At 44.8% G+C, this 25,186-nt stretch overlaps 1 protein-coding gene across 1 annotated transcript in view; it reads left to right on the forward strand.

The window, feature by feature from the left end:
- Nucleotides 1-271: 271 nt before the first annotated feature.
- The window catches only part of LOC115117542 (pappalysin-1-like), a 141,048-nt gene continuing 116,133 nt past the window's right edge, over nt 272-25,186 (forward strand). The window contains exons 1-2 of the mRNA XM_065017483.1: nt 272-1,150; nt 9,300-10,401. Coding sequence (XP_064873555.1) covers nt 760-1,150; nt 9,300-10,401 — 1,493 coding nt within the window. The 5' untranslated portion in view covers nt 272-759. The remainder of the gene's footprint in view (nt 1,151-9,299; nt 10,402-25,186) is intronic.

Here is a 25,186-nt window from a genome sequence, read left to right on the forward strand (position 1 = left end):
AACATCAGTTGCTCACTCTTAAAAAGACTTTCAGAGTAATTGCTCTTAAAGCAGACGCCCAGTGCTGGCTCTCTCTCTCCATGTGTCTCTCTGTTTCAGGCAAATCAATGAGGATCGCAATGCTTATTACTTCTGCAGCTCTCTCTCGCTTTACAAGATGATGTTGTGCATTTCAACTTTTGAAAATCAAAAAGCAAGTCAAGGAATTTTTCTTTAATAAAATAATGACAGGTCGGTTTATTTTCACTTATTTTGAATTTTAATATGTGGCATTTTGTATACTGTTTTGCAGGTGGGATAAGAAAACAAGAAAACGGTGTGACAAGCGTTTGGCGGACAATTGTGTGTTTCTGCGAGTAACTCATACAATCCAAGGAGTGATGGGGGGCACCATCAACCTCTCTGATTGAGAACTTATTAGTCATCCCTTTGGTTTAATGAGACCTATTGAAAAGACACCGTGGAACATATGGATGAATCAAATATTCCTGTGTTCATTGAATCTCTCCAGAAGAGTCTTACTTTTACATGGGCAAGGAAAGGGGGTCGTGGCTTAACATTATAAAGGGTGACATTACATTATGCTTCATGGGTTTATTTAGACTGAATCTACGGTTTGACAAGCGGCTGTAAAGAAAAAACAAAAACAAAGCGAAACTCGGGAAGAGCATTGTGGACCTACGAATTTTAGCCTATATTTATCACATTTATTTCTATTCATTGCTCTTTTTAAAAGTGGTACCACCTCTTCTCCTGAAAATGAAACTTTGGACTTTTCCCTGGCTGCTTTGCCTGGTGATACTCATCTTATGTTTTGGATCAGAGTGCGGGACTGTCCGGGGAAAGGGGAGATCCAAAAGAGACTTGGTGCGTATCAGGGAGGCGAGAGCCACCTTTCCAGGGGCTTGTGCCACACGCCTGCCCCGGGGCAAACGCTCATTGCCCGGCTTGGAACGACGTGTACCTCGCCAGCGCCGGCGCTCCTCCCAGGCGGAGGAGAACTCTCCAGGTCGGGGGAAAGCTGTTTATTTTACCGGCAGGGGTGACCAACTTCGGCTTAAGCCGGGCGTGGAGATACCGAGAGGGAATTTTACGCTGGAGATGTGGATCAAACCAGAAGGAGGTCAACGATCTCCTACGGTGATTGCAGGTAGCCTACACAACTGTCACAGATCACAAATTAATGAAGGAATGGTTTTATTAGTCTTATGCGACCTAAAACTCAACAGCATATTTAGTTTAGTGTGAAGTTTAGTGTGAAACCTGTATATTGTATTAAAACGCACACATGAAGCAATAAAGTAGGCTATGTTAGTAAACCAAATGAAAGTCATAACTCACCTTTAGCTTTGTAGGCTATTATTATATAATTGTTTAGATCAAACCATGCACGGTTGTCACAGTAAAACAACATGCACTCATAAGTGAGTTGAGAGTGAGTTAATTTCAGAACTGATCCGCGCCAATGATGTAATGCCTTGAAAATAGCAGTATCAGACATTTTATTCTAGGTTATTCATACAGTATATGTATAAAATCCATTCATTACAACGAGGACCTCTGTAGTAATATAACCTGTAAACGAAAATCGTATCTGAGTGATCATACCCAAGTATATGCATGCATAAGCATATACATGGGTATGATAATTCAGATACGATTTTCTTTCACAGGTGAAATTACTACAGAGTTCCTCATTGTAATGACTAGATTTTATACACATACTGTATGAATAACCTGGTATATTTTTTGAAAATGTCCTTCTATGAACTTTCATGCGTAAAATGACTCAAATATTGGGTATAACAATTGTAGATAAACTAGCCTATTTTAAGGTTGTTCGATATTGCCATTTATTCTGCATCACTTGATTGACAGGTGATGTCATCGTGCGTAGAAATTGTGTTATTTATGAGGCGTCTGGCTATTTTAAACTATGATGTAATGCTAGAAACGTTGAATTCGTGGGCACGTCACAGCAGGCAAAGGGGGAGAGTGAGAGAAATATGTTTTATTCTGAAGTGACTAGAGAGCACTGTGCGTGCCGCAAATCCAAAATGCTTCCCAATCGACACTTCTGGATTGGCTGTGGAGGTTACGAGACCGGAATAGAGCCGCGGAGTGGCGCGCTATGAGCGTCCGAGATCCCTCAAACCTAGCCGCAGACATAGGCTATGCGCGTAACATTAGGTGACTCTAACTTTGACACAATTAACATTAGGTGACGCTAACATCGACAAAATTAAAACCCTCTAATCGATTGGGGGGTCTTGGCAGTACAGGCTATAGATTTTAATATGTGGTTTAAGCGTTGTAAAGTGATAGGAGGGAGAAAGTAGCCTACTTCATCCACGCACAAACGCACCTTGTGAATGTTATGTGAGTCGTCTCGGATATCCGAGACCTTGCGCAACGTAAAAACTAGGCAACGGCACACGGTAGCCTACATTGCCGGAAAGAACCCGTCTGTAGAGACTATTGTGTGAGCGAGCAAGAACATTATTGAGAAGACACCGAGCTGGCAAAACTATTTCATGTTATTCTGAAATCCACAATGCCAAATCTTTGACGGCATTTCTTTCAAATGTAGGTCTATGTACTGTTGATATATTTCAGTGTCTGTGCCACTGCTTCTGATGTAGATTGGTATGAGATTCGATCCCATGGGCTGCCAACAGGGAGCGTAGCAAACAACTGACTGCTTGTGTGCAGATGCGTACTATTGTAGTTTACCCCTTGTGAGGCACTTACCCTTCAGAAGGGAGGGTTTCACGCACACAGACACACACACTTCTGCTAAGGCAATATTGATGAATGTGTTGTTTAGCATAGTATGTTTATTATGATAGACCTGTTATTGTACTTAGTGAAGGCCTCTCATGGACTGAGACACACATACTGTATATTCTGGTCTACTGTACCACCCCTGTTTATGCGTGTACGTGTGTTGTGTATTTGTGTCTGGATGTGTGGCTACCCCAGCTTTTCCCAAACTTGGTCCTTGGGACCACAAGGGATGCACATTCCGATGTTTGCCCCAACACTACACAGCCGATTCAAAGCTTGATGACTAGTTGGTTATTTGAATCAGCTGTGTAGTGTAAGGGTAAACCAAAACGTGCACCCCTTGCCTCCCAGAGGACCAAGTTTGGGAAACACTGGTCTAGCCACTGGACACACTGGTTGAGTCAATGTTGTTTCCACATCATTTCAATGAAATGACGTTGAACCAACTTGGAAGAGAAGTTGAATTGACGTCTGTGCCCCAGTGGGTAGGAGTAGAGCTGGGACAATAAACCACAAATTATTAACACCGACCACTTATTGTGAACATTTTGCTGATATTGTTCATTACGATAAATAACCTATACTGGAGACATGTAAAGTTTGAAATTAAATGTTAGCTAGTATGGGTGATTGTTGATGGGACAATTGATAGCTACAATATTTAAAGTCGTAGTAGCAGTAGTTTTAAGGGTAATATGTTTTTGTTTTTTTAAATACATTATGAATTTAGCGTTCAAGTTGTCATTATAGTGATAATTCAGTCAATTTATCGGGATATAGATTTTTGCCCATATTGTCCTGGTCTATTAGCTACGCTCTTAGCTACACGCTTTGGCTGTCCCCCCAGGAGAACCTTTTTTGGCTCGAAGTAGAACTCTTTTGTGTTCCACGTAGAACTACATGGATCTCAAAGGTTCTACCTGGAATCAAAAGGGTTCTACGTGGAACTATAAAGGGTTCTCCTATGGGGACAGCCAAAGAACCCTTTCAGGTTCTAGAGAACACCTTGTTTTCTCAGAGTGTAGGTTTGTTCTGGGGTTGGGGGCAGCCTAAGCCAGACCCTTATTAAATTCTCTCTAGGCATTTCAACTCGTTGGGGAACGACGGAGTAATGTTATATCACTTATATTCAAATCAAATCACATTTTATTTGTAATATGCCGAATACAACAGGTGTAGACTTTACTGTGAAATGCTTACTTAAGAGCCCTTTCGCAACAATGCATATTAACCTCTTCTTGTCTTAGCCTATCCTATGCATGTCATTTTATTGTTTGTTTTCATGACATTAAGATTAGTGTGTTTGGGAAAAGACCCTTGTAATAAAAAAAAATACAAATAAAATCCCAATCGACAAACATTATAATGCCTAATCTTTTAAAACCAACAATCCCAGGCCTAAAGCAGTCCCATCCTGTAGTTTTGACCCAGGCTTGTTTTCTACAGCTGTTTCACCCTAGTTGTTTTTATCACTGTCGCTGCTTTTTGATTGAGTGTGTCAACTCACCGTTTGATAAGTGAGAGGAGACAAGTAGTACAGTAGTGTGGTATATACTTAGTGTTTACCATACAACACACACAGGGAGACCTCTAAGTGTGACCAAAGTGACTGGCGGAGGACCAGAGATAACTCCTGTAAAAATGTGTCTGTGGTTCCTTTCTGGTCTTTATTGACTCTACAGCCCAAAACCAGGGCTAGTAGAATACTTCATGAAGTCCTAGTCCAAACCACTTTCACAGCCAGCCAGGTGTTCCAGGGCTCAGGAACCAACATATATATGTACATATGTTGCATTGCTGACATATGTAGGGCCCACGATGTATGTATGTTGCATTGCTGACATGTGTACAGTATGAAATGTACTCAGTAATATCTGTTTGTTTGTGGTAGCTAGTATGTAACATTTGCTGGGCACTTGCCAGGATTACTCACTGCCTATTGACATGAGGAGATGTGCCCGCTGTCTGCTTACTGGTATCAATCAGTAAGAACAGCTGGGGATTTTAAACTGACCTGTATGACACACACACACACTTTGTCACTTGTAATGCAGATGTGGCCAATGGAACTGCAGGAGAATGATTCCAGCAGAACAACAAGATTCAGGACCATGAACAGCGCTGACAAAATGAGCATGCGAAAACAGGAAGTAGAAAGGACCACCCAAAAATAAGGGGAAAAAAGGAAGCCAGGGTAGATTCCATGGTAGCAGTAATGGAATAGCTCAGTCTTGCGATTTCATTGGATTTGATTTGCGCACTCGTTCAAACACGAGCAAACCCTATACAGACACCAGTCACTGAGCAGCCTTTAATTTTAGAAACAAGAAACAAGGACGATGGTTTTTGCTTTAGCGTAGACACTTTGAGCTAACCCTCCAGTCCAAAATATGTGAGGAGCCCCTGTAACTTCCCTTCTCCATATTGTGACATGTTGACATGTGGTTACAATTGGTGTCCCGCTTTTGAAAGATACATAAAGATGGTCTTTAAAGAGGAAGGGGACACTCAAACTGTAATTTAACTTGACTGAATGCTGCCATGTGCTTTACATCCTCATGGCAGTTCATGTCACGCATGTTCCCTGTCCTAATGTGCGATGACTTTTACATCTGACCTTTTGCCCTTTTACCAGGTCATGAATGCCTGTCCCGCATCAGAGAAAGGAAAATGCAAGACAGTGGATCAGAGTTTCTCTTCCATGACCAGCTGTAGACAATAAATGCCTGTGTTGGCAGATGCATCAGCAGTGATGCACTAGTGTTATGCAGGTTTTAGTTGTGAGATGATATATAACTAATAACTAATAATGACATATAACATTTAAGAAGACATATAACATCTAAGATGACATATAACATCTAAGAAGACATATAACATCTAAGATGACATATAACATCTAAGAAGACATATAACATCTAAGATGACATATAACATCTAAGACATAACATCTAAGAAGACATATAACATCTAAGATGACAAAACACCTCCAAAAAGACATATAACATCTAAGAAGACATATAACATTAAGACATATAACATGTCAAATCTAAGACATATAACATCTAAGAAGTCTTATAACATCTAAGAAGACAACATCTAATATGTCATATAACATCTAAGAAATATAACATCAATGACATAGCATCTAAGAAGACATATAACATCTAAGAAGACATATAGCATCTAAGAAGACAAAAAAAAAAATTGGAAAATTATAAATGTTATTTCACCCAAGATGTCTTTTACTGTATAGGTTTGCCACGAGATCATTTGCATATTACACAATTCTCTTTTGAATCATTAAACGTAATGAGAAGGTTTCAAGTTAATTACATTGTTGAAAAATGTCTCCAGTTAGTTATAGAGCAGTTAGTTAGTTATAGAGCAAAATGAAATTGACTTGTAATTGACTGTCATTTGAATTAATTGATTTAATTGAAACCCCCACTGGAGCCTGGTGCTGTTAGGAATTGTGTTTAGAGTCTAAGGATCAATGTACATTCCCAACATGTCAAGTACACGGTGTGGCGGTCACTTGGGGCGGCAGGGTAGTTTAGTGGTTAGCGTGTTGGACTAGTAACCGAAAGGTTCCTGGATTGAATCCCTGAGCTGACGAGGTACAAATCTGTTGTTCTGCCCCTGAACAAGTTAACCCACTGTTCCTAGGCCATCATTGGAAATAAGAATTTGCTCTTAACTGACTTGCCTAGTTAAATAAAGGCAAAAAATAAAACTTCACTTTGTCTGAATGCAATGTCCCTTTCCCTGACGTTCAGAGCCAGAACAGTTCAAAAGCACACACAATGGGCTAGCCTCCATTGTTCCCTCTCTCCCTGCTTTTCATCAGATTTCTCTCTGTTTTCTTTTTTTTTTGTACCTGAGTGTGTTATCCTTGGGGAAAGACAAATGGCAAGTGCAAGCAAGGTCGCCCTCTAAACTGACATGAATGGTTTTTAGCCTTAGCTTCAGTGTGTGTATGCAAATACCTGTGCGTGTGTGTGCATGTGTGTGTCCGTGCATGCGTGCATGTGTGTGCCCCATCTAAACACAGAGCAGGTTGGGTCTGGAAAAGTGTACTATGTTAGATTAATTGAGCATGGCAGAATTATGACAGCTGTTTACACTAGAAGCCCAACACGCATTTTAACATACCTTTTAGCCTTGAGTGCACTAGCTGACAGATGGAGGAGTTTTTCCTTCCACTGTAGTGGAAACACTGAGGACGTCACACTAAATACGGCTGACCTTGACGTTGAACCCCACCAAGCTCTTTGAATGGCTTGGCCATTAGAATATCCCCCTTTCAGACAATGATGACATCCTCCTACTTAATGTGCATCATGTTAAAGGGAGTGAAGACACTGATCGGATTTTAATCAGCATGATCATATTAATTCATTGAGGAACTGTGGGCTCCCGAGTGGCGCAGCGGTCTAAGGTACTGCATCTCTGTGCTTGAGGTGTCACTACAGACCCTATTTCGATTCCAGGCTGTGTCTTAACCGGCTGTGATTGGGAGGCCCATAGGGCGGCACACAATTGGCTCAGCGCTGCCCAGGTTAGGGCTGTCATTGTAAATAGGAAGTTGTTCTTAACTAACTTCCCAAGTTAAAATTTAAAAAAGTCCTATATAGATGGAGTAACAAAGATGGGTTCGGGATTGCATTGGATACTCCTACCTGGTTCACATTGTATGAAGAAGTCCTGAAACCAGCTTGGGTCTCTTTATTGCGTTATGTGGATTGGGAAGGAATGGAGATTGAACCTTTATTTAACTTGGCAAGTCAGTTAAGAACAAATTCTTATTTACAATGACGGCCCACACCAGCCCTATGGGACTCCCAATCACAGCAGGATGGGATACAGCCTGGATTTGAATCAGGGACTGTAGTGATGCCTCTTACACTGGGATGTATAGTGCCTTAGACCGCTGCACCACTCGGGAGCTGCTTTCCCTCGTGTTTGTACATGTGACTAATGTAGGCCCCTGGCAGTGGTGGTCCCCAAAATATTTTGTGAGCACATGGATTCCCTCATGCTTGAGGGGCTCTGCTAGGCATGTCAGTGTGCTCTGGTGTATGTGCATAGGCGTATACACATGAACTGTTCACACATTTATGCACTCATGAACACAACACACACACACACACACACACACACACACACACACACACACACACACACACACACACACACACACACACACACACACACACACACACACACACACACACTAAACATAAACATTTAGCATTCAGAGATCCCCTGGGAAGTGAAAACACATTACCACACTGAACTTGACATACTGTATGCTTTCCAAGTGCAACAGGAAAAAGGTGTTTTGGTGCCTCTAGCGTAACAAGGGTTTTGCATGAAACTACATCTTCTGGTTCCCCAAAATGTTAAAATGGCCTCATATTCATGAAATATTCATTGTAAGAGTCTATGGGTCTCCCCAAGCTAAATACTGCATGTACCTTAACTCAATTTCCAGGACATTTTTCTCATGCTATCTTCAAATGTATAATTGTAGTACATCTACGACATAATCTGTACCTTATTGTTAATGCCTACATCTGATGAATGAGAGAATGTGATTACGTGACACACTGATGCATTTGATGTTTTGTTGGATGAATTATAAGACAAACTTTACAGTAGAGTGTCTACATTTTACTGTTCATTTTACTGTTTCATTTCAAAATATGTCAAATGAACAGTAAATTGGATAAGGGTGACTCGAGGCAGACCTCCTAGGTTGATGATGTTCAGGAGACAAAGCGGTGAGGCCCTGAGACTAAACTTTAAAAATGTTATTAACTGAGAATACAAATGCTGGCTCCCAGTGCTGCTCAGTGTTGACTAACATCTGCTCTTTCTCTCTGTCCCAGAGGTGATCAGTGAACTATCCAACGTTCTGGCTCTTTCGCCCTCTCTCTCTTTCTATCTGGATTGTGTTGTTCTCTTTTAATTGAAGTTGCACTATGTAACCTTTTGGGTGACCCGGCCAAATTCACATAGAAATGTGAGTTATAGATCTGTCATTCAACTTGAAAGCAAGTCTAAGAAGCGGTAGATCTGTTCTATGTGTGATATTTCTATGCTTCCTTTTCTTTTGTTTTTGCCTCTTTTACTTTTGGTTTTGTACATCAGCTGCAAACAGCTGAAACAACAATTTATTTTTTGGGGTTATGGAATATATATTTCACAGCTGTTTACATGGTACAATTCTCTACACTATACAAGCTTATTTTGTAACATAACTGAAATTTGGCGAACTATTAGAGTTTTAGCAACCAGGAAATGGTGGAGCGATTTCCGCATAGTGCAACCTTAATTGAAGGTGTCTCTTAGGTAACGTACTAAAGAACATCTGAAAGTCAAAGCTTCATTCTCTCTTTTTTCTCTCTCTTTCTATCCTTCTATTCTCTGTCTCTCTCCCTCTTTCTTTCTTACCATGACTCTCTATCTCATGTTAACTGACTCTCTCGCTCTCTGCTTTCTCCCAGGTCTGTATGATAAGTGTTTCTATGCCTCCAGCGACCGGGGCTGGCTGCTGGGCATCCGGGCGGTCAGTGAGCAGGGCAACTGCGACCCACGCTTCTTCTTCTCCTTAAAGACGGACCGTGCCCACAAAGTCACCTCCATCCACTCCAATGGCCAATACCTGCCCAACACCTGGGCCCACCTGGCAGTAACCTACGACGGCCTCTACATGAAACTCTACGTCAACGGCGCCCAGGTGGGTGTTAGCCGGGAACAGTCGGGCAACGTCTTCAGCTATCTAACCAAGAAGTGCAAGGTGCTGATGGTGGGCGGGAACGCTCTGAACCATAACTACCGTGGGGCTGTAGAGAGGGTAAATCTGTGGAGGGAGGCCCGGGGACAGAGGCAGATAATCAGGGATATGCAGGGTCATGAGGATCCTCAAGATGCGCCTCAGCTGGTGATCCGGGAGACCTTTGAGCACCCTGCCAGAAAGTGGCTGACTGTGAAGGATGGCAGCTTTCCCCAGCAAGAGGAGGGTAGCAGCAGCAGGGTGGGACAGGCTGAAGGGGTAGGAGGAAGTGGAAGTGGAGGGTCCTTGGATACCACCCTGGAACCCCCAACCTGTGGTCAAACTATCTGCGATAACGTGGAAGTGGTGACCAATTACAACCGCACCTGGACCTTCCGGAAACCCAAGACGATACGATACCGCGTGGTCAACGTGTGGGACGATGCTGGGCGCAGGCCCACTGTCATGCCTCATCAGATCCAACTGCAACACCAGGACCTCAACAAGGCCTTCGCTGTCTACAACATCACCTGGGAGTTGAGCGTCCACAACGTCACCAACTCCTCCCTGCGCCACCGTCTGGTCCTGGCCAACTGTGACATTAGCAAAGTGGGCGACGAGGCATGTGACCCAGAGTGCAACCACACACTGACAGGCTTCGACGCAGGCGACTGTAAGAGGCACCGCAGCCGATGCCCTGAGTACAAGCAGGGCAACGGGGTGTGCGACCCCGAGTGTAACTGGGACAACTTCTTCTACGACAACGGAGACTGCTGTAACCCCAATGTGACGGATGTGACCAAGACCTGCTTCAACCGCTCCTCTCCACACAGGTCAGCTCTCTGTCTGTGCTTTTATCTCTGCTTCATGAGTCCTAAACAAAGATATAGCTTGGTGTTCAATTTGAAGAGTTTCTCACAGATCATGAATTGATGTCAATGAGGGATTTGCATAGGCATTTGAAACAGATGTTCAAGAAAGCTGAGGGCCAAAATTAGCGCCAAATTAGCGTTTCATATCCATTTGATATGCATCGTCCATTTAGGATTTGTCAGGGTCTAGTCAACAGTTTTGTGTCAGAAAATTGTTCAAGAAAAAGTCATTGTAAGTACAATCAAGTATTATATACACTGAGTGCACAAAACAGTAGAAACACCTGCTCTTTCCATAACATAGACTAACCAGGTGAATCCAGGTGAAAGCTATGATTCCTAGACTAACCAGGTGAATCCAGGTGAAAGCTATGATTCCTTTTTGATGTCACTTGTTAAATCTACTTAAATCAGTGTAGATGAAGGGGATTAGACAGGTTAAGGGAGGATTTTTAAACCTTGAGACATGGATTGTGTATGTGTGCCATTCAGAGGGTGAATGGGCAAGACAAAAGATTGAAATGCTTTTGAACAGGGTATGGTAGTAGGTGCCATGCGCATCGGTTTAAGTGTGTCAAGAACTGCAAAGCTGCTGTGTTTTTCACACTCAACAGTTTTCCATGTGTATCAAGAATGGTCCACCACCAAAAGAACATACAGACAACTTGACACAACTGTGGAGAGCATTGGAGTCAACATGGGCCAGCATCCTTGTGGAACGCTAGACACCTTGTAGAGTCCCACAATGAATTGAGGCTGTTCTAAGGGCAAAAGGGGATGTTTTACTACACTTTATGTTTTGTACACTCAGTATATGTTCCTGACATGGCATTCTGTGCATTCTACCCTCAAAAATGTTCTTACTCAATGCTGTGATCCACTGTCCATGATTGTGAGGTTTTGATACACAGTCAGTCAGTCCTACTGTCTCCTGGCTGGCCCTTTTTGAGCAGAGTGTAACTCTACCCCCGGCGGTGTGTGTGTCTGGCCCAGCTGGGTGTTCTCTGGGACTGTTAGTCCAATCTGGCTTTCACACAGGCTCAATCAGCGTCCCACACTTGGGGGGCCAAACCAACGATCTTTTCTCTTTTCATTTTTCAACCTCTTTTCTCTTCCTTGCTCTCTGTCTATACTCTGTAGCCCTAATTAAGCTAGATTGATTGGAGAGCTAGTGAGATTGGAAACAATGACACTCTAGACAGACCAGAAGGAGCAATTAGAGGTCAAGGAGAGCGGCCAGCATCACTCTGCTAGCGGCGGTAGGGACTCATTTCAGTGTAACACTACCTTCGAGAGACATTTTTGTGGGGGAAGTATATCTCCCTCGGCAGGGGAAAACGGGCGCCCGATACGTCTTTGCACCGGTATTGCTCTTCTCTTTAAGCCTCGGGAAGAATTTTATAGGACTGGGGTCTTCAACCTTTTCTTGCTCAGGAATCCCTCCTAGGCAGACCAGCAAAACTAGGGAACCCCATCATATTGCACGTTAGCAAAAAATACAGTACCAGTCAAAAGTTTGGACACACCTACTCATTCTTTATTTGGACTATTTTCTACATTGTAGAATAATAGTGAAGACATCAAAACTATGAAATAACACATATGGAATCATGTAGTAACCAAAAAAGTGTTAAACAAATCCAAATATATTTGAGATATGAGATTTTTCCAAGAGCCGCCCTTTGCCTTTGCACACTCTTGGCATTCTCTCAATCAGCTTCACCTGGTATGCTTTTCCAACAGTCTTGAAGGAGTTCACACATATGCTGAGCACTTGTTGGCTGCTTTCCCTTCACTCTGTGGTCCAACTCATCCCAAACCATCTCAATTGGATTGAGGTAGGGTGATTGTAGGACCGGTCATCTGATGCAGCACCCCATCACTCTCCTTCTTGGTCAAATAGCCCTTACACAGCCCGGAGGTGTTGTCCTGTTGAAAACATATGGTAGTCCCACTAAGCGCAAACCAGATGGGATGGTGTATCGCTGCAGAATGCTGTGGTAGCCATGTTGGTTAAATGTGCCTTGAATTCTAAATAAATCACTGACAGTGTCACCAGCAAAGCACCATTCCACCTCCTCCTCCATGCTTCCCGGTGGGAACCACACATGCGGAGATCATCCGTTCAGCTACTCTGTGTCTCATAAAGTCACGCCGGTTGGAACCAAAAATCTCAAATTTGGGCTCATCAGACCAAAGGACAGATTTTCACCAGTCTAATGTCCATTGTTCATGTTTCTTGGCCCAAGCAAGTCTCTTCTTATTATTGGTGTCCTTTAGTAGTGGTTTCTTTACAGCAATTCGACCATGAAGGCCGGATTCACGCCGTCTCTTCTGAACAATTGATATTGAGATGTGTCTGTTACTTGAATTCCGTGAAGCATTTATTTGGGCTGCAATGTCTGAGGCTGGTAACTCTAATGAAAGTATTGTCTGTAGCAGAGGTAACTCTGGGTCTTCCTTTCCTGTGGCGGTCCTCATGAGAGCCAGTTTCATCATAACGCTTGATGGTTTTTGCGACTGCACTTGAAGAAACGTTAAAAGTTCTTGACATTTTCCGGATTGACTTACCTTCATGTCTTAAAGTAATGATGAGCTGTTGTTTCTCTTTGCTTATTTGAGATGTTCTCGTTCCCGATGTTCTCATATATGGACTTGGTCTTTTACCAAATAGGGCTATCTTCTGTTTACCACCCCTACCTTGTCACAACACAACTGATTGGCTCAAACTCATTAAGAAGGAAAGAAATTCCACAAATTAACTTTTAACATGGCTCCCCTGTTAATTGAAATGCATTCCAGGTGACTACCTCATGAAGCTGGTTGGGAGAATGCCAAGCGTGTGCAAAGCTGTCATCAAGGCAAAGGGTGGCTACTTTGAAGAATCTCAAATATAAAATATATTGATATGATTCCACATGTGTTATTATTTCATATATTTGATGTCTTCACTATTATTCTACAATATAGAAAATGGTAAAAATAAAGAAAACCTATTGAATTAGTTGGTGTGTTTAAACTTTTGACTGGTACTGTATTTTGTGCATGTCTTGTCTTATCATCAGGTGAATGATAATGGCAAGGAGAAGTAATCAACATTTTACAATAAATAGATCAGGTACATAGTTTTAAATGATTTTGTTCTCCCCACATTGTAATTGGAAGAGGAAGTGTTAACTCTTACAAAGACTATAAGCTGGAAAGGTAACTGAAATGTTGTTCTTTGAGAGCATGTGGTTATACAAAGGTTAGCCATGTGTTGGCAAAAATGAATGTCCTAGTCAAGAAAGCTTACCAGCAGCCAGCGCCACTTGCCACACTGGTAGCCTATTCGTGGGTGCTTTATCAAAGCCTATGCTAGATACTCCAGTGAGTGTCATTTATTCAATTTTAGTTGAGAAATGAAGTTGACATCATTAGAAAGAAGATATTCTCTTATTTTCTACTGTAGGTATGTCATTCAAAATGTGTTTATTCTGTTGTTGCTAGTGGTATTCATAAAAACATTGAAATAAAATACATGTTTTTTTCCACCAGTTTGTTAGGGTTACTGAGAGGAGATGCTGAGGCCTCCACTGCTCTAATACCTGCCAGTATGTGCAGGATTCCTACTCTGTGCCATGGAGGATGATTGAGCAGCAGTGAGAAAAACGGTTTCTGATTCTCTCTGGAACTGCTTTTCGTCATGGACCTTGAGGGGCTCCAGTAGTAAAGGGTTTTTCTTGGCGGCCGTGAAACTCGAACACTGAGGACAGAGACATTTTGCAGCGGTTGTAGAGGGTCCTTGTGGTCTTGAATTTCTAGCGGTGACTGGAGAAAAAAAAAACCTACCAATGTCAGAATGCTAGTAGATGTTTTTGGACAGCGTCATGCTAAAGAGAGGGGGGGTGGAAAAAGGCCCCAAATAGGGCTATTGTGGGGAATATTTGTGTCTTTCTGATGTAGCCAGATTCAAGGCACTAGGCTGTTTTCTATCATGCTCATTGCAAAGGCCTGGAAGCACTGTCTCGCTGGCACTCTCTGTGTTTAACATGGCTGCTAAACAACTTTGTGTGAGGCGACATCAGAAAGAAGAAGCAGGTGGGTCTGCCATCTCTTCCCTCCCCTCCGTTTCAGTCATCATCACAAAGTCATTCATCAACAGTCAGCCAAGACGGCGTCTCATAGAAATCAGCTATTGGCACACACTTACAGTCCCTTCCATTCAAATCTCCCTGCAGACATATGAAAGATGGGCTCTTAAAAGGGGGGATAAGAGAGATTGAAAGAGAAATGAAGAAAGAGAGAGAATTCTGACATTGAAAAAAGAGAAGCTCCCCGAGTGCTTCTTTATTTTGGTTTGATTATGGTATGTCTACAGAACCTCATGGAGGGCCGCACTACAAACATTATTCGACATTCCTCCTTAATTGTGGAATTCTGGACGAACTACGCACTACATACGCAAGGGAACAATGGCTGTGAGGTCCTGCGTTTATTTTTGTAGCCCTCATGCCTGTTACCACTTAGTGTGTTTAGGAATCTGGCTATTAGGGGACAGTGGTAGGCCGCTCGGCTCAGCAGCTCTGCATTGCTAGCTGCTCTTCTCTGCAGTCCACAGACAGAGGCTCCTCTGGAAATACCACTGATAATACCTAACAATCCCCTCGCATAAAATGAAATATTTTACATTGTTTTCACAGGCCTTTGTTGTTATACTGTTTTACGGTTCTGCTGATATTTGATGTTATTGTCAGGGGATTTTTCATGGGATGACATTCTTCCTTATGTCTGGTCCCGACTGTGCTTACCGGTATGTGAAAATCTGAGGTGAAACAACAGTAAGTACTTAGGAGTTGATTTGGAATTTACATGGGTGAGATAGTACAGAAATGTAATCTAGTGGCATTCACATGCAACACTGTCATGTGTAATTTGACCTGAGAACGCCAACACATTTTCAAGACTGTCCCACCACCTTTGAAACCCCACTTTAAGGTTATGATTGGTTGGTACGGACACACCACCAACACTATTAAGAGTCTCCACTTAAGATAAACAGATACACTACAAGTACTGGAAACTTTATCAATGTGTTTCCAGGTGCATATTCTCTATACTGTACTTTAATTCTAACTCTGGAAGTCCCAGTTGTCTAGCTTGGGTGTCCAACTTTTGAACACTAGTGTCAACACTTGGTCTTACGTAGGTTGTGTCCTCCTTAGAGCGGGAAAAAGCACAAAAGATTAAGGATGGAGAAAAAGAGCCTGTCAGTGTGGTAATAACGTCAGGGATGAATGAGGCCTTTAGGGTCTGCGGTGTTGACCAAGCCGATGACAGGAGAGCTGAGGGGCCCACCGATTTAAAAGTGTTCTTGGCCGTCAGGCCGCCATCACCATGCCAACTCACCGCAGCGTTTCACACTCAGCAGCCCCAGACGTATGTATACGAGGCAAATTTATGGGCTTATATGAATTATATATGGGTGTAAATGGATGAAGTCATAATCTTTCATTTAATATGTATCAGATATAAAAGCATTAACACTGCAGTTTGAGCTCTCTTTGCACCCTGGACTGCCCCAGAACAGATGCCCGCTGACATCTGAATTTAGTGTAGTTACATTTTCAATTTTTTTCCGCCTCTTCTCTATGAGGCTCTTCTCTCTCTCTCTCTCTCTCTTCTCTCTCTCTCTCTCTCTCTCTCTCTCTCTCTCTCTCTCTCTCTCTCTCTTTCTAAGTGATCTACAGGAGATGTTCTTCCCAGGGCATGCATGAAAAGTGGAGTCTTCAAATGAATGGAAAATTGTCTCTCCCCTGTGGCTCCCAAGGGGCAATGGACGTGGAATATGGGGCGAATGATAGAGTATGAAGGGTAAGAGATGAGGGGAGATGAGCACTGAGGGGGGTGAAACTGACCCATCAGGCCCTAATTTGGGTTAAACCAGAGACATCCTTAGAGAAGAGCCTGGGAGCCGGGAAAGGGAGAGTGGGAAGGAGGGAGGGCGTTAGAGATGGGGAGAGCACAAAAGAGAGGAGGGAGAGACAGAGAAAGTGAGAGCGAGTGTTAGAAAGGGAGAGAGACAAAGTCGATTGCAGGACAGGCCCAAGACTGGAATATTCACTCCCAGAGGCCCAAGTGGCTAAAGTAGTGTCAGACACAGTAGCTGTGTGTGAGTAAAATCACTGAGGAGGCCAAGCCAGTAGAAAAGCCATATTACAACCTGTTGCATTGTTTGCTCTATAACGCATTTGTTCATACGCCATCGTGATATACAATTAGAATGGCCCGTGACAACAAAAAGACAACAGTCACAGGGGCGGAATACATTCAACTACACATATGTTTGTTTCGTCACATAACCGGAGAGCAACATCTGACCAGTGAAGTCCACAAAGCAGATGTTGCATGTAGCAAACAGTTATGACCTGCAAGGTCAAGCAAGTTCATGTTTTAGACAGTTTACTAAACATCTACTGATTTAGAACCACAGAGTTACCACAGAGTCAGCACAAAGACAACAGGAGCACTGGCTCCGCTATTCCTGCACCATTTCAACTTAAACGTTTAAACATCAAATCAACAAGGCTATATATGCTTTAATACACTGAAAATGAACTGAATTATACCAAAAACAATTTAGTCCAATGTTGCTAAATATCATGTGGCTGTCCATGGTACTGATTTCTGTGTGTGTGCACGCAATCAAAACAAATGTTTGACTCACCTTACTGTACTTGTAGACCAGTTGAACGCCAATCCTCCTCTCTTTCATGTTGGCAAAACGGACTATGGTTCTGTCATACAGTATGATTTTAGTTTTTGTTGTCACAGGCTACCTACAGTGCCTTGCAGAAGTATTCGCCCCCCTTGGAATTTTCCCAATTTTGTTGCATTACAACCTCTAATTTAAATGGATTTTTATTTGGATTTCATATTATGAACAGACATAAAATAGTCCAAATTGGTGAAGCGAAATGAAAAAAAATGGTTGTTTCAAAAAAACAGAAAAGTGGTGCGACAGGAGTATATCTATTCACCCTCTTTGCTATGAGGCACCTAAATAAGATATGCTGCAACCAATTACCTTCAGAAGTCACATAATTAGTTAAATAAAGTCCTCCTGTGTGCAATCTAAGTGTCACATGATCTCAGTATACATACACATGTTCTGAAAGGCCCCAGAGTCTGGAACACTGGCAAGGGGCACCACCAAGCAAGCGGCACCATCAAGAAAGCTGTCTCGCCCTGGCCATAGAGAGGCTTTTATTCTCTATTTTGGTTAGGCCAGGGTATGACTAGGGTGTTCATTCTAGTTTCTTTATTTCTATGTTTTCTATTTCTTTGTTTTTTGCCGAGTGTGGTTCCCAATCAGAGGCAGCTGTTTATCATTGTCTCTGATTGGGGATCACATATAAGTTGTCATTCTCATTTTGGTGTTTGTGGGATCTTGTTTTTTGTTAGCTCTGTGAAGCCTGCAGAATGTGACGTTCGTTATTCTTTAGTTGTTTTTGTTTGGTGTTCTGAGTAATTAAAGAATCATGAACACTTACCATGCTGCGCCTTGGTCTCCTTCCGACGACAAACGTTACAGAAGATCCCACCACAAACGGACCAAGCAGCGTGGTCAGGAGGACTGGACATGGGAGGACATCCTGGATGGCAAAGGATCCTGGACGTGGGAGGAGATCCTGGCCCGGAAGGGATCGCCTCCCATGGGAACAGGTGGAAGCAGCGAGGGAGAGACGGCAACGAAGCAAGCACGAGAGGCAGCCCCCTCCCCCCAAAATTTGGGGGGCACACAGGGAGATTGGCAGAGTCAGGTTGTAGACCTGAGCCAACTCCCCGTGCTTACTGTGGGGAGAGAATGACTGATCAAGCACCGTGTTATCCGGTTCTGCGCACCATGCCTTCGGTGCGCAGCCACAGCCCGGTGCGCTCTGTGCAAGCTCGTGCTAGAGTGGGCATTCAGCCAGGACGGATTGTGCCGGCTCAGCGTTCCTGGCCTCCAATGCGTCTCTTCGGCCCAGGTTATCCTGCGCCAGCTCTACGCACAGTGTCCCCGGTTCTCCAGCAAAGCCCAGTGCGGCCTGTTCCAGCTCCCCGCACTTGCCGGGCTAAGGGGGGTATCCAGCCATGATGAGTTATGCCAGCTCTGCGCTCCAGACCTCCGGTGCGCCTCCACGGTCCAGTGTGTCCTGTGCTGGCTCTACACACTATGCGTCCAGTGCGACATCATAGCCCAGTGTGTCCTGTGCCAGCTCTCCACACTCACAGAGCGAGAGTGGGTATCCAGCCAGGACGTGTTGTGGCAGCTCCACTCACTAGGCTGCCAGTACGTCTCCTCAGTCCGGTGAGACCTGTTCCGGCTCCACATTCGAAGCCTCCAGTGATGATCCATGGCTCAACGCCTCCAGTGATGATACATGGCCCGACGCCTCCAGTGATGATCCATGACACGAAGCCTCCAGTGATGATCCATGACACGAAGCCTCCAGTGATGATCCATGACATGAAGCCTCCAGTGATGAATCATGGCACGAAGCCTCCAGTGATGATGCATGGCACGAAGCCTCCAGCGTTGATCCGCGGTCCGGAGCCTCCAGCAACGGTCCCCGGGTCCGGAGCCTGCAGTGACGGTCTCCAGTCCGGAGCCTCCAGTGACCGTCTCCAGTACGGACCCTCCAGCGATGGTCTCCAGTCCGGAGCCTCCAGCGAAGTTCCCCAGTCCTGAGCCTCCAGCGACGGTCCCTACCTAGAGAGGGCCGCCCACCAAAACTCACGACAAGGCAAAGAGGGCATTAATTAGAGAGGCAACAAAGAGACCAAAGATAACCATGAAGGAGCTGCAAAGCTCCACCGCAGAGATTGCAGTATCTGTGCATAGGACCACTTTAAGCCGAATACCCCACAGAGACATTTACATTACATTTAAGTAATTTAGCAGACGCTCTTATCCAGAGCGACTTACAAATTGGTGCATTCACCTTATGACATCCAGTGGAACAGCCACTTTACAATAGTGCATCTAAATCTTTTAAGGGGGGTGAGAAGGATTACTTTATCCTATCCTAGGTATTCCTTAAAGAGGTGGGGTTTCAGGTGTCTCCGGAAGGTGGTGATTGACTCCGCTGTCCTGGCGTCGTGAGGGAGTTTGTTCCACCATTGGGGGGCCAGAGCAGCGAACAGTTTTGACTGGGCTGAGCGGGAACTGTACTTCCTCAGTGGTAGGGAGGCGAGCAGGCCAGAGGTGGATGAACGCAGTGCCCTTGTTTGGGTGTAGGGCCTGATCAGAGCCTGGAGGTACTGAGGTGCCGTTCCCCTCACAGCTCCGTAGGCAAGCACCATGGTCTTGTAGCGGATGCGAGCTTCAACTGGAAGCCAGTGGAGAGAGCGGAGGAGTGGGGTGACGTGAGAGAACTTGGGAAGGTTGAACACCAGACGGGCTGCGGCGTTCTGGATGAGTTGTAGGGGTTTAATGGCACAGGCAGGGAGCCCAGCCAACAGCGAGTTGCAGTAATCCAGACGGGAGATGACAAGTGCCTGGATTAGGACCTGCGCCGCTTCCTGTGTGAGGCAGGGTCGTACTCTGCGGATGTTGTAGAGCATGAACCTACAGGAACGGGCCACCGCCTTGATGTTATTTGAGAACGACAGGGTGTTGTCCAGGATCACGCCAAGGTTCTTAGCGCTCTGGGAGGAGGACACAATGGAGTTGTCAACCGTGATGGCGAGATCATGGAACGGGCAGTCCTTCCCGGGAGGAAGAGCAGCTCCGTCTTGCCGAGGTTCAGCTTGAGGTGGTGATCCGTCATCCACACTGATATGTCTGCCAGACATGCAGAGATGCGATTCGCCACCTGGTCATCAGAAGGGGAAAGGAGAAGATTAATTGTGTGTCGTCTGCATAGCAATGATAGGAGAGACCATGTGAGGTTATGACAGAGCCAAGTGACTTGGTGTATAGCGAGAATAGGAGAGGGCCTAGAACAGAGCCCTGGGGACACCAGTGGTGAGAGCACGTGGTGAGGAGACAGATTCTCGCCACGCCACCTGGTAGGAGCGACCTGTCAGGCAGGGCGCAATCCAAGCGTGGGCCGCGCCGGAGATGCCCAACTCGGAGAGGGTGGAGAGGAGGATCTGATGGTTCACAGTATCGAAGGCAGCCGATAGGTCTAGAAGGATGAGAGCAGAGGAGAGAGAGTTAGCTTTAGCAGTGCGGAGCGCCTCCGTGATACAGAGAAGAGCAGTCTCAGTTGAATGACTAGTCTTGAAACCTGACTGATTTGGATCAAGAAGGTCATTCTGAGAGAGATAGCGGGAGAGCTGGCCAAGGACGGCACGTTCAAGAGTTTTGGAGAGAAAAGAAAGAAGGGATACTGGTCTGTAGTTGTTGACATCGGAGGGATCGAGTGTAGGTTTTTTCAGAAGGGGTGCAACTCTCGCTCTCTTGAAGACGGAAGGGACGTAGCCAGCGGTCAGGGATGAGTTGATGAGCGAGGTGAGGTAAGGGAGAAGGTCTCCGGAAATGGTCTGGAGAAGAGAGGAGGGGATAGGGTCAAGCGGGCGGGTTGTTGGGCGGCCGGCCGTCACAAGACGCGAGATTTCATCTGGAGAGAGAGGGGAGAAAGAGGTCAGAGCACAGGGTAGGGCAGTGTGAGCAGAACCAGCGGTGTCGTTTGACTTAGCAAACGAGGATCGGATGTCGTCGACCTTCTTTTCAAAATGGTTGACGAAGTCATCTGCAGAGAGTTAGAAGGGGGGGGGGGAGGATTCAGGAGGGAGGAGAAGGTGGCAAAGAGCTTCCTAGGGTTAGAGGCAGATGCTTGGAATTTAGAGTGGTAGAAAGTGGCTTTAGCAGCAGAGACAGAAGAGGAAAATGTAGAGAGGAGGGAGTGAAAGGATGCCAGGTCCACAGGGAGGCGAGTTTTCCTCCATTTCCGCTCGGCTGCCCGAAGCCCTGTTCAGAGCTGAGCTTTACGGAAGAGTGGCCAGAAGAAAATAAGCAAACATGTTTGTTGTTCACCAAAAGGCATGTGGGAAACTCCCCAAATATATGGAAGAATGTACTCTGGTCAGATGAGCCTATAATTGAGCTTTTTGGCCATCAAGGAAAACGCTATGTCTGGCACAAATCCCACACCTCTCATCACTCTGAGAACACCATCCCCACAGTGGAGCATGGTGGTGGCAGCATCATGCTGTAGGGATGTTTTTCATCGGCAGGGACTGGGAAACTGATCAGAATTTAAGGAATGATGGATGGCGCTAAATACAGGGAAATTCTTGAAGGAAAGCTGTTTCAGTCTTCCAGAGATTTGAGACTGGGTTGGAGGTTCACCTTCTACCAGGACAATGACCCTAAGCATACTGCTAAAACAACACTTGAGTGGTTTAAGGGGAAACATTTACATGTCTTGGAATGGCCTAGTCAAAGCCCAGACCTCCATCCAATTGAAAATCTGTGGTATGACTTAAAGATTGCTGTACACCAGCGGAACCCATCCAACTTGAAGGGGCTGGAGCAGTTTTGCCTTGAAGAATGGGCAAAAATCCCAATGGCTAGATGTGCCAAGCGTATAGAGACATACCCCAAGAGACGTGCAGATGTAATTGCTGCAAAAGGTGTCTCTGCAAAGTATTGACTTTATGGGGTTGAATAGTTATGCACGCTCAAGTTTTCAGTTTTTTATGTTATTTCTTGTTTGTTTCACACCCCAAAAATATTTTGCATCTTCAAAGTGGTAGGCATGTTGTGTAAATCGAATGATATAAACCCCCCAAAAATACATTTTAATTCCAGGTTGTAAGGCAACAAAATTGGAAAAATGCCACGGGGGGTGAAAACTTTCGCAAGCCACTGTAGCTAAAATGCTTGCTAGCTTAACTTTCTTGCATGGGCAACAATGAACCAGCTAAGTTAGCTAGCTAGTAACATGAGCCTACTAGGCTACATATTGAACTTCAATCTCTCTGGCCAGTGGCACAACATATTAATTTATGGTTAGATCAGAATCATTGACATAATCATTGCCTGTAGAGAGAATTAAGTCCAAATCCACATCTCCATCCATGGCTTAGAAAAGGGCCGATTTAGCAAGCTAGCTACTGCAGGACATCAACACAAGCTAGCTACTGCAGGACATCAACACAAGCTAGCTACTGCAGGACATCAACACATGTAGATCCGCAACAGACACGTTTTTCTGTAAATTACATTTTGCTTTGGATGTGATTTGATTGTGTGAATCCAAATCCAAACTGGCCTCCCTTGGGGGGAGTTTTGCTGCACCAGGACCACCCACAGTTGAGATCAGCTCGACGCTGATTGGCTAGATCTTCTTTTTTTTTTAAATGCATCAAGGGAGTCCAAATTCTTGCTGGCATCAATCAATGAAATGCTATGGCGACAACGTCATACTCTTTTGCTCCAGACAGCATCAGATACATGGGCTACACATACTAAGAGGCGCTGTTTCCCACGCTCTGATGATATCTCCGGTAAGATTCAGCCACTTGTGAATTTACATAAGATTATGAAAACACAGAGAGACAAAAGATAAATTATTTTATAATTCATATTTTTTTATTGGTCAAATATTTGGGCAAGCCTGGCTTCCTTTGGCATCCATGAATACAGACCACTGGTCAGACAGGCACTGCTCTCTCCCCATTTTTCAACAGCCTCCCACAACATCAAGCAGTCAATTACTTTCATACAAAGCTGATCACATGTATACACACAGAAGAGTGCAAATCCTATGCACCCTGACAGACACTTTGCAGCCAGGCCTGTTTTTATGCAGTCATGCTAAAGCCTGCATCCGTCCATCCAGTCCACATCTGATGTGTGTTGTGTTGTTGTCACAGAGCCAATACATTAGACTTAATTGAACTCAGTTTAGATGGGTTCTGACCTACAATAGTACTGCTTTTATCTGTTGTTGATTTACTCATCTCGCCATTAAACCCCCCTGACCCTTTTTTCCCCTCATGCACGGCCAAAATGCCGGACAAATATTTTCCGAGGAAATAATGAAATTCCTGGAATTATTAGGAAGAAGGACCTTATATCATGTGCTCTCTGTAGGCCTGGCCCCTGTGCGCGCCTCCGGTTTCCCACAGGCCGAGCAGGACTTTTCCACTATGCCGTCTCTTATTCCAAACACACCTGGCCCAGACCCCGTCCCAGGAACTAAACCTATACAGCATCCTTATCCTTCCTCACCTACTGGTCTGGACTTATTTCTCTGAAGGAGCGGAGGGAAATCAATCTAGAAGAGCCAGATCAATAGTAGCAGGGGTTTAACTCTAGCAACTAACAGCAATAACGACATGTCCCCTGTCTGCACCACTTGGCTCATCCTCTTCATTTTTCTGTCCCAACACTTAACCAACCATGTCCTGACATGCCCCCTGTCTCAACCACTTGGCTCATCCTCTTCATTTTTCTGTCCCAACACTTAACCAACCATGTCCTGACATGTCCCCTGTCTCAACCACTTGGCTCATCCTCTTCATTTTTCTGTCCCAACACTTAACCAACCATGTCCTGACATGCCCCCTGTCTCAACCACTTGGCTCATCCTCTTTATTTTTCTGTCCCAACACTTAACCAACCATGTCCTGACATGTCCCCTGTCTGCACCACTTGGCTCATCCTCTTCATTTTCCTGTCCCAACACTTAACCAACCATGTCCTGACATGTCCCCTGTCTGCACCACTTGGCTCATCCTCTTCATTTTCCTGTCCCAACACTTAACCAACCATGTCCTGACATGTCCCCTGTCTGCACCACTTGGCTCACCCTCTTCATTCTTCTGTCCCAACACTTAACCAACCATGTCCTGACATGTCCCCTGTCTGCACCACTTGGCTCATCCTCTTCATTTTTCTGTCCCAACACTTAACCAACCATGTCCTGACATGTCCCCTGTCTGCACCACTTGGCTCACCCTCTTCATGTTCCTGTCCCAACACTTAACCAACCATGTCCTGACATGTCCCCTGTCTGCACCACTTGGCTCACCCTCTTCATTCTTCTGTCCCAACACTTAACCAACCATGTCCTGACATGTCCCCTGTCTGCACCACTTGGCTCACCCTCTTCATTCTTCTGTCCCAACACTTAACCAACCATGTCCTGTCATGTCCCCTGTCTGCACCACTTGGCTCACCCTCTTCATTCTTCTGTCCCAACACTTAACCAACCATGTCCTGACATGTCCCCTGTCTGCACCACTTGGCTCACCCTCTTCATTTTTCTGTCCCAACACTTAACCAACCATGTCCTGACATGTCCCCTGTCTGCACCACTTGGCTCACCCTCTTCATTCTTCTGTCCCAACACTTAACCAACCATGTCCTGATATGTCCCCTGTCTGCACCACTTGGCTCACCCTCTTCATTTTTCTGTCCCAACACTTAACCAACCATGTCCTGACATGTCCCCTGTCTGCACCACTTGGCTCACCCTCTTCATTCTTCTGTCCCAACACTTAACCAACCATGTCCTGACATGTCTTCTGTCTGCACCACTTGGCTCACCCTCTTCATTTTTCTGTCCCAACACTTAACCAACCATGTCCTGACATGTCCCCTGTCTGCACCACTTGGCTCACCCTCTTCATTTTTCTGTCCCAACACTTAACCAACCATGTCCTGTCATGTTCCCTGTCTGCACCACTTGGCTCACCCTCTTCATTCTTCTGTCCCAACACTTAACCAACCATGTCCTGACATGTCCCCTGTCTGCACCACTTGGCT

This window comes from Oncorhynchus nerka, linkage group LG4 (assembly GCF_034236695.1).
Source record: "Oncorhynchus nerka isolate Pitt River linkage group LG4, Oner_Uvic_2.0, whole genome shotgun sequence".
Lineage (NCBI taxonomy): Eukaryota > Metazoa > Chordata > Actinopteri > Salmoniformes > Salmonidae > Oncorhynchus > Oncorhynchus nerka.